This window comes from Theropithecus gelada, chromosome 1 (genome assembly GCF_003255815.1).
Source record: "Theropithecus gelada isolate Dixy chromosome 1, Tgel_1.0, whole genome shotgun sequence".
In the NCBI taxonomy this organism is placed as follows: Eukaryota; Metazoa; Chordata; class Mammalia; order Primates; family Cercopithecidae; genus Theropithecus; species Theropithecus gelada.
The window spans coordinates 10350063-10365645 of record NC_037668.1 but is presented as its reverse complement, the minus strand read 5'-3'; the positions used below and the strand labels follow the sequence as shown (position 1 = coordinate 10365645).

At 38.9% G+C, this 15583-nt stretch overlaps 1 protein-coding gene across 1 annotated transcript in view; it reads left to right on the top strand.

Annotated features, from left to right (window-relative positions):
* SPAG17 (sperm associated antigen 17) overlaps positions 1-15583 on the top strand; it is a 232641-nt gene that overhangs the window by 21601 nt on the left and 195457 nt on the right. Inside the window, exons 2-3 of the mRNA XM_025390599.1 lie at positions 10815-10955; positions 11555-11641. Of these exons, the coding sequence (XP_025246384.1) occupies positions 10815-10955; positions 11555-11641 (228 nt within the window). The remainder of the gene's footprint in view (positions 1-10814; positions 10956-11554; positions 11642-15583) is intronic.

The window sequence follows — 15583 nt, the reverse complement described above, 5'->3', positions numbered from 1 at the left end:
TTATAATGAATTACTGCCCTAACATATCCAATAAATAGACTCCATGTACCTGTGTAATTGGAGAAAATTAAGAACCATAACCAGATCTAGGGCTTGAAATTTATTCTAATCATTGACTGGGGATACTTTGTCACGTGGTCCTTAAAGGGGGTTTATATTATGAAGGAGATACGTGAATTATGAGGGTGTGTAGGATTACACAAGTGAAGGAATGAGTGGGAAGCAGTTTCACTCAAGTAGAACTGCTCTTGCTAAGGTCAGTGGTGACCTTCTAATTGCCTTTGACTACATGCACCATTCCTACCCTGGCTTCAGGGCCATCTTCCCTCCCAGTTCTCCTTCACCTGTCCTTGTTTGCCTCCTAAGAAACCCTTCCCTTAAAAAAAAATGACAATTGCATGGAACTCTAAAGAAAGTTACAAGCATTCTCAGAAGAAAGATCTCAGGAACTACTTCAGACACCTCCACCCTCCACAATTTTATCTGCCCTCCCACTAGGATTGATTGATCTTGATTAATACTTTTACCCTCCACTTGTCTGTTTGGGGTCTGACCTCATTTTCCTTACTCTGTGTCAGGTCTCCACTGCCTTTTAGCTTCCTAGCACAATTGCTGTGTCCTGAGCAGCTGGAGAAGTCAGGATTGCTGCACAGCACCAGCTCTGGACCATAAGTTCCTCAATAAAAGCAAGTCAGGGCCACCGATGTTAAATAACCTTTACAAGAAATAGTCTCTAGAAATTTACTTCATGATACAAGCATTGTTTGCTCATTTTCACACTCTTAGTCATTTTGTGTATCCCTTAGTTTGTTACATCATATATATTTAGTCATACTAATGTAATAAATGCTCGTTGAGCTGAACTACTACTCATTTTTGTTGAATTGAAGTAGGGCACAGATTCCCTGACACTCTTCTTGCTCAAATTACAGTCTCATAGTTTTTCTGACACACCCCCAGGGAGTTATTGGAGAGACTCCCATCATTCCCTGCTAGCATAATACAAACTCAGCTCCCTAGAAGACCTGGCACTGCTCCCTGTATCCTCTTTCTTTAACCCTTCTTTCTCACTCTATCATTTGAAGACCATATTTGTAGACCTAAAAATCAGAACACATGGTTAGACTTGTCCTGCTTTCAGATATTAGGAATATTATGAGATATGTAATTTGGCTGCCAAAATATTCCTGTTGCTTGGACACTTTATTGAATTTGGGGAAGAATAAGGTAGAGTTAGTAACCAGGACAATCTTGTGTTTGTAGAAGTAGCCCTGGATATGCTCCACTCAAGATGGATGTAGAAATTAAATTACACCCATGGCTTTGTAGTAAACAAGGGATAAATGAAGAGGCTCGCATTCACTGTAAGAAAATAAGTTGTCCATGAGATTGAATTAACCAAGCAACAGCATGGATGGCTCATGAGAATGAGTATTGGTCGGTTATTTTGTTTGTTCTGGGTAGCCCTAGTGCCAAGGCACAACAAATTCATGAAATACACACAAAGCTTAATGTATAAATGACATTTACAGTACAGGAAGGAAGATGGAAAAACAAAGCAAAAGGGCTATAGTAGAGTAAGCAATGAGCTAACATTAAGTCTTGAAAATATATCTTATTTTTTAACGTGGAAGATAGTGATGCAACATTGAAGGAACTCAAGCAAGGTCAAAGAAGGTCTCATGCTTGGGGAAGTAGTTGATGAAAGGTTGTAGCTTTTAATACATGATGATGAAAAGAGATCTCCTTTTAGGGGGGTGAGTCTCTGATTCCAGTTTTACATTTCTGGAGCAATTAGCAGGACTCCTCTTGGCTTTTCTTGGTCTCCTCTTTTAGAAGAATGTCTCTGATATGTAATATTTGTTTGAAAACCCAAAGAAGCTTGTTTCCTTTTGAGGTTTGCCTTACTTTTTATGTTCTGAAGTTCATTTTGAACCTCAGATTTTGCTCCAAGCCATAAAACTGGTTGGATTGTACTAACATAATGGAGCCGTAATTTTAGCCCACTATTGGGGGTGGGGAGATAGTTAAGGTGTGTAGTGGCTCTGTGGTTTCTCTGTGGAGTAGAATTCCCTGCAAAGCTTTTCCATGTGGTGTTTTAATAGCTGTCTTAAAACTCTCTGATGCATGGAGCAAAACCGAATTAAGCTCATGTGCTAGATTGGTGGGATGGGCCAAGGACTCTGTGAAAAACGAAAGAAAAACAATCAAACAGCCTAAGCCAGAGGCTACACGATACAAAGAAGATCCCCAGGACATATCTAAATTCAAAATTGAAAATTACTGCAGCAGTTACCGCTTTTAACTCATTTTTGCAGAACTTTATACAGGAAATTAGAATATTTCCCTTGCATATATTAATATTTAACATTTACCTGGTGCTCAACAAATTTACAAAATGACCCTAGGTATATTCGTTCTTGAGTCCTGCAATAGTCTTTTGAAAGTTGTATTAATAGATTCATCATTTTAAATGAGAAAACTGAGTCACAAAGATAAGCGCAAGGTCATCTGGCTAAGAAATCACAGAGGCAGAATTTGACACTACCCAAACCTCTCTGCATATCTACCTCAGAACTTCAATATTTTTAATTAGTGATCACATTTAATATTTATGAAGACAAGAAAAACCAACCAGAGTGTGTATACATGCATAGTAAAGCTGTTTCTAGACTACTGTGTTTTCATCAGTGAATATAAGCCATGTACAGTGTTGTCTACACATCAAAGGAATGAGCTCTTTCTCTAATTCAAATTCTGGTGATTCAGAGGCATGACTCCTTCCAAAGTGCTGAGCGTGGCTGATAAAACGCCACATACTCAGTCAGCCCTCCCATGCTAAGCATGTGTAAAAATTCTCTTTAGTGTGTGGTTTTGGCTGCTAAGTTCAAGAAACATTTATTGAATGCTTCTATGTGCCAGGCACATGGGTGAAGCAGGAAGTTGTCTAGGGGTCTGTTCTGGTATAATTCTAGGGGAGCCTTTTCCACTGGACCAGTCCACAGCCTAAAATACCACCATTAGCAGGACATCCCTTTGAGTTAGTCTAGGAGTCACTGAGATTCCTTTTTGAAAATGCAGATATTAGAAGAAATACTTTAAAATGGTCCTAGCACTAAAGCCTCTGGGTGTGTGTTTGTGTGTGTGTGTATATATAAATATGTGTGTGTATATAAATATGTGTGTATATAAATATGTGTGTGTGTATATATATAAATCAACTCTTAAGACTCTGAGCTGAATAGCAGGTAATACCTAGGAGGTAGTAGATTCTGGTAAGGTCTGTAATGAGCCCTGTGAAGCCAGAATATAGTGGCAGGCCAGGAAACCTGTCTTATCTGGGGAGAAGAGTGCACTAAGGCTCCCTATCAAAAATAAACTTCAATTATTACTTTTGTTTTTATTTTAAGAACTAGCCCTGCATGACATCCATGTTTTAGGCCTGGATGCCCAAAATTGATCAGATTAATATTTGCAGTTCAACCAGCAAACAACTGATTCATTTTCGTATTTTTTAAGCCAAGTAAGCAGATCCACATCTCTAATGAAAAGTAGCCTGAGGCTGCTCTCTTCCCCTAGTCCTCTGTATGACCACCTCAGAGGTCATCATCTTCATAGTCAGCCAGTGCACAAATTCTAAAGCTCAGTGTCTTCTCATGTGACTCTAATTGATAACTGGTTTGTTTCTATGGTTGGTGATGGGTTCATGTCTCTGGCAGACTTGCACAGGGCACAAAATGACTTGAAGATTTCTCATGCCACACTCATATTCTCTTTCATGGCTCTGAAAAATTATTATACATACCTTTAGAATTTTAAATGTAATATGTTCATGATTCTGGCCCTCTCTTCCAAGGACCCAAAATACTTTAGAAGCAAGTCAGTTAACATGTTTATTATTATCAAAGAGAAAAGTATTGTACAAATTCTTGTTCAAACTTATATTTGCCTTTTTGTGATGCAACCGTTGATATTCTGATTAATTATTTTTTCCTTGGGTCTCCCATAAGTTCTCCACACATGAAGCAGCTTGCATGGACTAACCGTGTTTTTTCTAATGACTAACAAGAGCAGAAGGCCTCCAAAATAATATCCTTAAGGATGGCTAGGATTATTGCTAGGTGCTATACTGAGAAGGACTTTCTATAGATTTTCTCATTCAATCTTCACAACAATCCCAATAGACAGATACTGTCATTATCTTCATTTATGCATGAGGCACAGAGAAGTTAAGTAACTTGCCCAGGGGCACACAACTGGTTTATTGAGATTCTAATCTGGGCTCAGTGAATCGAGCCCAGGCTTGTAATTACTGTGCCACAAAGATCCATGCTTCTTCAAGGGGCCACCACAGCATGAAGGAATCTAGTCACTTGTTGGCAGGGGGTGCTTAGGGATCTCACAGGTCATTGGCCCCAGTGTGCAGACGCCTGAGTGGGGAAGTAGGGAAATGATCAAGAGGAAAGGAGAGCCCTGGAGTGGTGTGCCCCTGCTCCTCTTGGTGATCTCTATATTTGCCTTGTCACCTGCTTTTCATAGAGCCTATTTTGAAGGATAGTACTTAAAGCTAGGTCACACCTGAAGCAACATCAGCAGACTCTTAATTATAGATCCACGTAGTGCATTGCTGCAGAGTGTGTCTCTGGGATGGGGGTGGGGTTTGTGTGCAATAGAGGGAGTACATCTGCTTTGCCCTCCTTAATATTTTCTCAGAGACAGCTTTGGTCTTCCCAATGAAAATCATAACTAAGTCAGTCTTAGACATGCAGCTGTTCCTGGGATGGAAGCTGTGATATGCTGGTAAATGTTTAGTAACCTGTTCTCCAAGTGGACATCTCTGATTTGCAGTGTTTGCCATCGCCTTAGTTTGAATACTCCTACTGTAGCATATTTCAAATTATTAAGGCAATCTCACCGAAGAGAGTTGGGAAAAGCCATGAGCAATCGGCTTCAGCACATTCCTAGACAGAGGTCAAAAGATTAGGGTGAATCAAGCAGTAGTTGCTGCAGGAGGCAGATGTCAGTTTACAGTCCTCTCCCAGATTATGGACCACGACAGCACACACTGTGTGCTGCTTCAGTCACCTCCCTTCTCTCCCCACCCCACTCTGATATTCTTCCACCATAAATCAAACTCATAAGAATTTCTAAGGCACCCTGAAAAAAGAAAGAAAAAAAGAAAGAAACCACAGAACTTGTAGCCTATAGGTAGTAGGTTGGGAAGGGAGGAGGGAGCAGGCCATCAAGATGCCTTCTGATAGGAGATGAGAAAATAAGAAGGAGAGAGAGGGGAGGAATGGTTTTATAGGCAATGCAGGTTTGGATGTGAGTCTTTGGCTTTTTTCTCCTATCTGCAGGAGCATCCTCCTTCCCCTAGCATCTAGTTGCATGTCTAGGTCACTCCTGGGAAATGTGTCTAAGCAGAGGAATGGCCTCAAGGCCCAGTTCCCAAACCATTGTTACTAACCTCTGGTGTGGACCATGTTCGATCAGATATAGTGTGTTCTCTTCCTAAAGGACTCCAGGGCCATGGGCTGAATACCCTGCAGTTTCCAGACATGCTACCTTCTAGCAGTTTATGATTTGAGGGTCAAAACCCTCTCAGGATCCAAATGTAATCCCTGTTGCTTTAAAATATCAGCCAACAGATGTTTATGTATAGACCCCTGCTGCATTTCCCATTCACTGCCAGGCACCACAAAGTGCAAAAGCATAGAAAACATCATTTGTGACCTAATGAGTTTACAGTCTAGATGAGAAAACATGACAGCCACATACATGGTCCAATTCCTAAATAAGGATTACTATAACAGTATAATCTAATTAAGTGAAACTACAGCACTTATAATAAATTGTGAGAGATATATAATTAGAGTCTATCATAATAAGTACTTGTTTAGTAAAGACAGTAAAGAGATTAGTACATAGCATGGCCATTAATAGTATTCTTGTTTATTATGTAACAACGTATACCCATTTTTAACATATATTTTCAACCTATTTTACAGTTAGAGTCACACAAATATGATTGTAGCAGCCAGTTCTATGTAATAAAAATATTTCTTCTGCTGGCCAAAAGCCCATACCAACACTCCTTGCTGATGGAGATCGAAGACTCTTTTTGAAGGAAAACCCTGGTATGAGAAAGACATTCACAAATCCCTGTCCATTTGGCAGTAAATCTACTTAACGAAAAGGTTATCGTCTCAGCAGAGTATTGACGTAAAGTACAGGTTTGCATATCTGTACAATGTTAACTAGCTCTTAATAAAACCTGATTTTTTGAATGTTGCATTGATTTTACCTGGGGCATTTGTACGTCTTCTCATAATAAGGGTGCTGACCACTACTGGTTCATAGAGCTCAGACCCTGTTTAGTTCTGGGTAGAGGACTGTGAGACTGTCATCTCGAGTCGCACCCTATCATACTAGCAAAGGCAGCAGAAGAGGGCTTGCAAGTCTTGCCCTTGTCTTTCCCTAAATCAGCTGATTACTTGTGCTAATAGAGGGAAGCAATTACAATCCGATTGTCCAAAAGCCACTTTTCACTTGCTTTTGAAAAGGCTTTTGCAATTAAGAATATGAAATGCCTAAGTAAAATTTGGAGAATTTGCAATATATGAAAGAAAAACAGTTGTAAATTTACCCTGTGTCTCCGGGACAGGAGGCTTATGTAAGACAGCCAGTTTCTCTGCATTTATGTGAATACTTTCTTGCCTTAGGAGACTACTATGTAAGTGTCTGGGTTAAGAAGCCCTCCTGCTAGGCCTCAAATTAGGTGAGACTGGTAAAGTAAATAAAGGGAAATGGATTGTGTCCATACATGACTTCATTCCATCCTTTGAATGGCTTTATCAATCACTACGAGGGGCGAGACTCAGCAATGATCACGTACAATACGTGCCTCCAGGTCACAGACAACCGACTTGATTTTCTAAGGTGCTTTCGGTGTGACAGACCCAGACCCTCTTCCTTCACCATTGGATATATCCAGTGTAGCTTTTCTGAAATTATTAATCTTCTTTCTCTCAGCTCATGCTACTAATTACACCCAAACTTCTTAAACTATCTTAAACTTAAACTTCTTAAGATAGTTTAAGAAGTTGGGTGTAATTAGTAGTCTGTAGTAAACTGGGTTGCACACATTATACTTTCATTGGCCCACAATGGTCAACCCTTGTTTTCTCCATATTAAATTTCTTTCTCTGTCCTGTGAACTTAAATTTAAGGACTTCATTTAACTGCATGTTGGGATAGGATACGGGTGGAGGGTTGTTTTCTATTGTATTTTGCCAAATCTAATCTGTGTCTGATTTTTTTTTCTAGTTTTTTATTTCTAAAAATGCCGCCAGTTGGTGGAAGTTTGGAATCTCTGGTTACCCTGAAATACTAAGAGAAACACTCAGAAATTGTATTTGCAGAGAATTGCTTATTTAATTCTTCTGTCCAATTAGACATGGGGAAATGACTTGTTCTTCATTTGTTCAATAATGCGCATTTGCTAGCGTCTCACTGCCCCCTGCTGCAGCTCACAATGAGTGCATCCTTTTCTGTAGGCATTCTCAGTTTGTGTTATTACTGTCTGACTGGTCCCTGTCATGCTTACTCAGGCTCTGGCCATGTGATTAGACACTAAACCATAACTCTGACAAAGTTATGAGTCCTGTTTTGCCACATAGATCCAATTTTAAAGCACGCATTTGGTGGGCAAGAGAGCATAGATGGGAAACTGGGACAGAGCTGGACTCTTAAGACCACTTGAAATGGGGAGACGTGGCCTAGACCCCCAGCTCTCCTAGAGAGCTCTAAACAAATCTGAACCTGCTCTCACCTGGGCACACTGTCTCAGAGTGACTTCAAGGAGCCACAAGTTTTGGTACAGTGCCAGGACTTGGAGGAACAATCACACACCGGGGCCTATCATGGGGAGGGGGGAGCGGGGAGGGATTGCATTGGGAGTTATACCTGATGTAAATGACGAGTTGATGGGTGCTGACGAGTTGATGGGTGCAGCACAGCAACATGGCACAAGTACACATATGTAACAAACCTGCACGTTATGCACATGTACCCTAGAACTTAAAGTATAATAATAATAATAATAATAATAATAATAATAATAATAATAAAAAAGATATCTCCTGGAGCAAAGGAAGGAACAAGAGCATTGCGCTTGAGAGAAAGAACCTTGGGAAATTTCTTTAACCTCTTTGATCCTTTGTAAAATTATAATTTTTAAAAAAGTAATCATATCATGTTTTAAAGATTTAATCCCTAATCTTTTTTTTTTTTCTTGAGAGAGAGTCTCGCTGTGTCACCCAGGCTGGAGTGCAATGATGTGATCTCAGCTCACTGCAAGCTCTGCCTCCCAGGTTCATGCCATTCTCCTGCCTCAGCATCCCAAGTAGCTGGGACTACAGGCACCTGCCACCATGCTGGACTAACTTTTTGTATTTTTTAGTAGAGATGGGGTTTCACTATGTTAGCCAGAATGGTCTTGATCTCCTGGCCTCATGATCTGCCCACCTCGGCCTCCCACACTGCTGGGATTATAGGCATGAGCCACCCCACCCAGCCTACCTAATCTATTTTTGAAGGCTCTATACACATGTATACATTTGAGATAAATCTTTGCTTGATAGTTTTATTATGGTCAAATAGTCTATTAGGTGCAATTTAAGGATTATGGAAAGACATTCTGAGCCCAAAGACTTATTCCCAAAACTGTTCTGAAATGATCACAAAGTTGTAAGCCGTGTCTGTGGTCTCCATGAGGTTCTGCCAAAATGACCTTGAACAAGTCATTTAACTTTTTTGGACCTTTATCTTTCCATCTATAAGATAATAGTGAACCTATTTTGTAGGATAACTTAGGGATTCTATGAGATAACATATGCCTGACACATGGCAGATTCACAGTAATTGTTAGTTCCCTCTTGCCCCTCTTCTCTTTTTTCTGATCTGAAATGGTCAACACCTGCCTTGACACCAAATACTAATGGATAGATGGGTAATGGACTACAATACCCTCTTTCTCAATTGCCCCCCAAAGAGCAGAAAGACAGTCTTTTCTTGTCACCATTCACTTTCAAATATTGGCAAGGAAACTTGCAGTGGAGAGTGGGATAAGGGGGTAAAGGTGGTTATTAAAATCTTCAGTCTTGGAAGGTGTAGCCACCAGGAACTTCAAGGTATTGCCTGTCCTGTAACTGTGTGTACTTTATTGTGAAACGAAAGAGATTTTTCCCCCTTAATGATGACTACAGTTGCAGCTTTGACTGAGAAAGCAGACAAGAGAAAAAAGGCATCTAATTCAGGAAAGGTCATTTTGAGATCAAGGATATTTTTTTTCTAAAGAATGCATTATACATATCATATCTACTTTTAAAAGTCAGAATGTTTAAAAAATAAATGATCAGTCTTCCCCTGGTGAATTTAGAGACACAAAGAATGTTTTCAACTCATTGTAACAGAGGAAACCACACAAAGTCACACCTACCTGCATGCATGCATGCACACACACACTTTGCAAGTCAAATATACATTTTTATGCTTTTATATGTGTTTTTTGCTTTGGTGATAGCCTTAAGAATTGGATGAGTCTTGTTAGGTAGTTAGTAGACTTCCATGGAACTAAATAAGGATTTAAGGACAATTGCTTTTTGATGGTAAGAAAGAATTTACACTAAAGTATTTTCTCCCACCTATATGCTAGTTTTGTCATCAACCTGATTATAAACTGGGGAGAAACCAGAGGAACCACATAAAATTATGCATTTTATTAAATTTGTGTGACCTTTTCAAATCTTAGACATTGTTTTGGTATCCACCAGGAGACCGTTTTACTATATTTGAATCAGACCTCTAGAGAGGAGCTAGAGAGATGCTTAGGGATTGCCCTGTCCAACCCCTTTATTTTATGAATGGGGAAACTAAGGCCCAGACAGGTCACATGACTAGCGTGCCCTCCCTTACTATTCCCTCTCTTTTCTGATGTCTTTATTGTGTTTGTTGGTTTCATCTCCCCCTAAAATTGTTAGTGTTCGAAAGCAGGAATACTGATTTGCGTGAGTAGCTCTTTCCTCAGCACCTCACAGTGGGTAATGTGCGATAATCCAGTGAGCACCACTCTTAATCTCCCAACAGAAATTATAATTATAATAAACAAAGAGAAAAAAGTACTGAATGTAATTCTTTAGTAACTTTTTTTTTTTAATTATTTGATGTGAAATTTCATGTCCAAGTGTAATATTTTTGCCCATTTCTTGGGAGTGGAAAGGACTCACTTGTGAATTAGCAATGAGATTCTTGTGTTACATTAAGAGAAAAAGATGTGGTTCAGTTCTCATTTGGCAGCTCATCCAATATGACCCAACATTTAACAGTTTTTTTCAGCTGCTTTTATATTCCTACCACTATTTAGAGTCTTGGGATATACTAGGGAACAAAATAAAGGTTCTTGTTTTTTGAGACTACATCTTAATATATATTTGTGACATAGGAATGAACGATTGCTTTCCAACACCGGATTATTCTTGGACAACAGTTTAGTGAAAGTGTCGTTTTTAAAAATCGTCTTCCTCAAAATAAAAGGACTAGTTTCTCAAGAAAATTGTCTTGGTCAAGTTGCATGAAATTTGGCACAACACTGCCGCCTTGCGGCTACTTCAATCAGGGAACCACATACATTACAAGGTCACCTCTGTCTTTCAAGTAAGATTTACAGGAAAATTATTGTTTCTCAGTGGAAATATTTGACATGAAATGACCTATTCAGGAATCTTTAAAATCTAATTCCATCTGATTTTTAATAGAACGATTGGAAGGCCTCCATTGCTTTTGTGGTTGGGAACCAGATTGAAGATGATCTTCTCATCCAAGCCCTTACCCTGGCTGTCCAGGTCCCTCAGCGTAAACTCTTCAGTATGGTATCCTGGCAAGACATTTTCCAGCAGGTACCTGTCCCTTCCTACCTCAAAATCCCCTGAAGACTTTTTTACTTAAAATAAGAGAATAGAATTATAAAATAAACTGTCTTATTCTTGGACTGTTTTGTAAATTTTGATGGATTATTTTAAGTAACTATTTAGCCAGAATAAATTTGAGTTGTTCAATCTGGAAGAATTTATTTTTGTTTATTAATTTTGTTAATTCAATATTAATTTATTTGTCAAAGATTTCTGAGGTCATACCAGGCACCATGCTAGGTTCTGTGAGAAAATATTTAATTCAAGTTAAATAATTATAAAAGACTAGACTATTTAAGATTCCAGGGAGGTACATGACTAATTGTAAAATGAAGGCTACAGAGAATCATAAGTGTCAGAGGTCAGAGGAGAGCAATAATATAGAAAAGATCTGTCAGATGGCACATACCCATACAATTACTGACAGCTTACAAAGTGACTATAAATATTTTACCTAATTCATGGGTACCTCTTTCTTGCTGGTTTCCCCAACGCTTCAGATCACCTAGATATTTGAAAGTTACATATATCTAAATATTCTTCAAATAAGGCTTTTTACATTATAAGTTAATTTAATTTTCTTACAGATTAATGAAATAAATACACTTGTTGGATCTGCTTCATCTAAAAAGACAAAAAAACCTGTAGGTGGTAATGTTCCTTTATATTATGAGGTAAGTGAAAGTGTTTATAGAAGAGATTTTTGTGTTTTTAGAAAAAATAATTGAAGTAATAATGTGATAGCCATTTTTAAATTTCATTCCTTGAAAATAAATGCCTGCTCCTCATTGGAGATATTTGTTCCTGACGGTGAACACAAAAAAAGTCTGCCTCCTTTTAAAATTTTGAAATTTCAAAATTTCCCTTTACAAATACAATTTCCTAGATTGTTGATACCATCATTGCATCTAATTGACATAAATGAAAAATATAAATCAGAAACATCTATACACCCAAAATGCTGGGTCATGATGATTGCTGAGTATGTGATAGCATTAAGGAGAATCATATGATCAGTATATTACAAAACGTTAGTTTCTCGAAAAAAAAATGTAAAAATGCACCAGAAAGTGTTTCTTGTATCAGACAGAGGCACAGCTGGAATGATTTTCCATCAGTTTGTGAATTTGGTGCACGGTTTACATCCCACTTTAATCGATATGAAAATAATGATACTCTTCGGATTAATGGTCTGTTCCATTTCCAACAGCTGCTTAGTATAAAGTCTGGCTTGGCTGACCCAGTGGGCTTGTGCAAAGGACGTAGGACTCATTCTCCGTATGAGGGGATTTCCTCTCACCCTGCCTTGTTAATATCTAACTTACAACTTTCAAGAAACTATAAAAATCCAGTGATTAATTAGAATATCACTTAAAATTTGTCAGGCACTGTTTTATGGTGCAGCTGACCTAAAACATAAAGAGTTTTGGATCTTTCTAAGACGAACTTATTTGCACTTTATTTCAGTAATGACTAATAAAGTTTTTATGTGTCTCAGGTCTTGGGTGATTACATATGGTCTATTTAGTATTGCTTGAGTACTATCTGAACAAGTTTCATTGGATTTATTCACAATAGACAGTGCTGTGAATTTTATAGCATTAACTCTTGCTACACTGCGCTCACCATCACAGCAAAGTTATCTGCGCTGTTGCAGTCAAATAATATACTTTGTCTCTTTTTTATAATGTTCCAAATGTGTGTGCTCCACTTGAAACATTATGTGATACGTGGATTTAAAATATTGGAATTTTTCTTCCGAGTGGCTATAGAAATCCATATCCAATTCTCAGGCCTGGGATCTATTAACCCCCCAAAAGATTCTTTCTTCTTCACAGATACTCAGTAAAAATCAGAAATGATAGCAGGCCAGTTTTGATGTCTAGGCTGGACAGGCATTCTGACTTGGATGTGGGATAGCACAAGATTACAAACCCAGAGTTAAGTCAGAAAGCCATTCCTCTCCAATATGTGCTGCAACTCTTGGTTGCATATTCTTCACTCAGGGGAGATCCATTTCACATCTGGCTCTATCACATTCTTCCAGTGGAGTGTTTGGGCAATAAGCCTCCTACACTCGCTCACATACCCTCTTCTGAATGGTTCCAGAAGAAAAGAGAAGGTGGGTGGAGTGCCATGGAGACGGAACCTGAGGTGCAGCATTCATTCATTAATGCCAGTCACTGAAGCAAAAATAATAAAGGCCATAAAACAAATTCAGGCTCGTTGTCAGCATCAGCCAAGGACAGGTTGCACATCTGGAGAAGAGGGGTATATTTCCCATCTCAGTTCCTTCACACTTAGGACCTGCTCAAGCACTCTGCTACCTGGTACTTCATCCCAAGTGAATTGAAAAGTCACTGGCAACGCCTGCAGAGCTGCATGGAGTTGTGAGTGGTGGCCATGGAATAGGCCCAGAAAGTCTCTTGGGACTTCTGGACCTTTGAGACATGTGGACAGTGTGCTCATGAATCTATTTCTGTGTAGAATCTTGCATGGTCTGTAGCAACTAGTGAGAGGTGAAGCTGGCTGGGCTTCTGGGTGGGGTGGGGACTTGGAGAACTTTTCTGTCTAGCTAGAAGATTGCAAATGCATCAATCAGTGCTCTGTGTCTAGCTAGAGGATTGTAAATGTGCCAATCAGCATTCTGTAAAAATGGACCAATCAGCACTCTGTAAAGTGGACCAATCAGTGCTCTGTAAAATGGACCAATCAGCAGGATGTGGGTGGGGCCAAATAAGGGAATTAAAAACTGGCCGGCGACCTGAGGCAGTAGCTCTCAGTGCGTTGCTGTACTCCTAAATGCTGCAGAAGCTGTTATTTTGCTCTTCATAATAAAACTTGCTGATGGTCACTGTTTGGGTCTGCACCAACTTTAAGAGGTGTAACACTCATGCAGAGGTCTGCAACTTCATTCTTTGAAGTCAGCAAGACCAAGAACCCACTGGAAGGAACCAACTCTGGAGACACTAGGACGCTTGATAGAGGTAAACTCCTGAGGAGCGAAAGTCACTACATCCCATTTCTCAAAGGAAACTCTGCACTGTGGGAGAAGAGGTAATCTGACAGATTCCTTATGTTACATGGTAACTTTTTAGAAACCTCCATTTTGGAGATAAGTAACTAAAAATAGAATAGCCATGCACTTAAACACCTATATTTACTTCTGTTTGTAAGGTACTCTCAGCCTTAAATCAGAGCCTAGTCTTATTTCAAACACAGTTTTAACCAATTTGGCTTTCTCGTTTTCTAGCCTGTGGTTGATTAGAAGCAGCAAATTAAAGTGAGACTTCTCTATAGTGTACTTCATCCACGAGCAGTAAAATAGTGTCAGAGCCACATTACATATTTCCAATAATGACTCGAAATGTCTGGGCTAGCAAAGACCACATTCCTAAGTGATTTGCTCAAGTTTTCATTTGGATGGCTTGGTGTTGTGTACACACAGCCTCATTATGAGATTGTGTAATTTCCCCTGAAACCTTAGAATTTCATCTAGCCATGGCATTGTATATATGAAAGTCCTTATTTATAAACCATAGTTATTTGAAAAACTCCTTATATTTGTGCTAATGTAATTCCATAGAGACTTAGCTGCAGCTCATTTGTTCATTCATATTCTCATTTTGGAAACCATGTTTTGCTCTAGTAGAAACTACTTCAAGAACTCATGTAGGAATGAGAACAGAATATTCTTTTTTGTGTATATTCTCAGGAATGTTGGCTATTGCTTTATTATCATCGTCATCATTATTATTATTTAATAATGAGGATGAGGATGACCCCATGTACTGGCATATGAGCACCATTTCCCACATGTGAATCCTATTTGAGGATGTGGACACATTTGAAAATATACACTTATTGCATGCATTATATAGTAACGCCGGTGTTACCAAATATTAAAATATTACCAAATATTAACAAATACATACTTGTTCAAGCACTAGTGCCAGGCACTATCAGACAATGAAGCGAGAGGAAGGAATATTAATATTACAAAGACGTAACCTCAAGAAGCTTAAGAATAAGCTAGAGGAAAAAAAGAACAAAATGTATGTGGATATAAGCCTGGCACATGGTAGGCATTCAATAAATAGTTGCTGAATGAGTGAATAACACAATGCAGAAAATAGTGAAGTTCTTGAGGGGCAGGTAAAGTGTATAAGAATTCAAAGGAAGATGAGATTATCAGTAATTGGGGTAGTTGGCAGGGAGGAGTGAGACCCGGAGACATTTTTGTGAAAACATTGGCGTTTGAAAGAAAAGGACCTGATAATTTTGATCTTTTACATATATTACATCAATTAGCCCACATCACAATTCTAAAAGGAAATATAAAATCCCCATTGTATGCATGGGGAAATGAAGGCATAGAGAAGGTAGGAAGTCTGCTCACTAGCAAAATGAAGAATTTGGATTTAACCAAAGGTAAACCTATAGCACCAAGTTTTTCTACTTTATCACCAACCAAGTAATCTTTCACTGGTCTCAAAGCTGTCTACCCTTGGATGGGTAGATCTTGACTTTCAAATGTGGAAGAGGGCATTCTAAGAAAAGGGAATAGCTCAAGCAAAGCCATAGGAATGGGAGAAGACTGAATTAATGTGTACTAA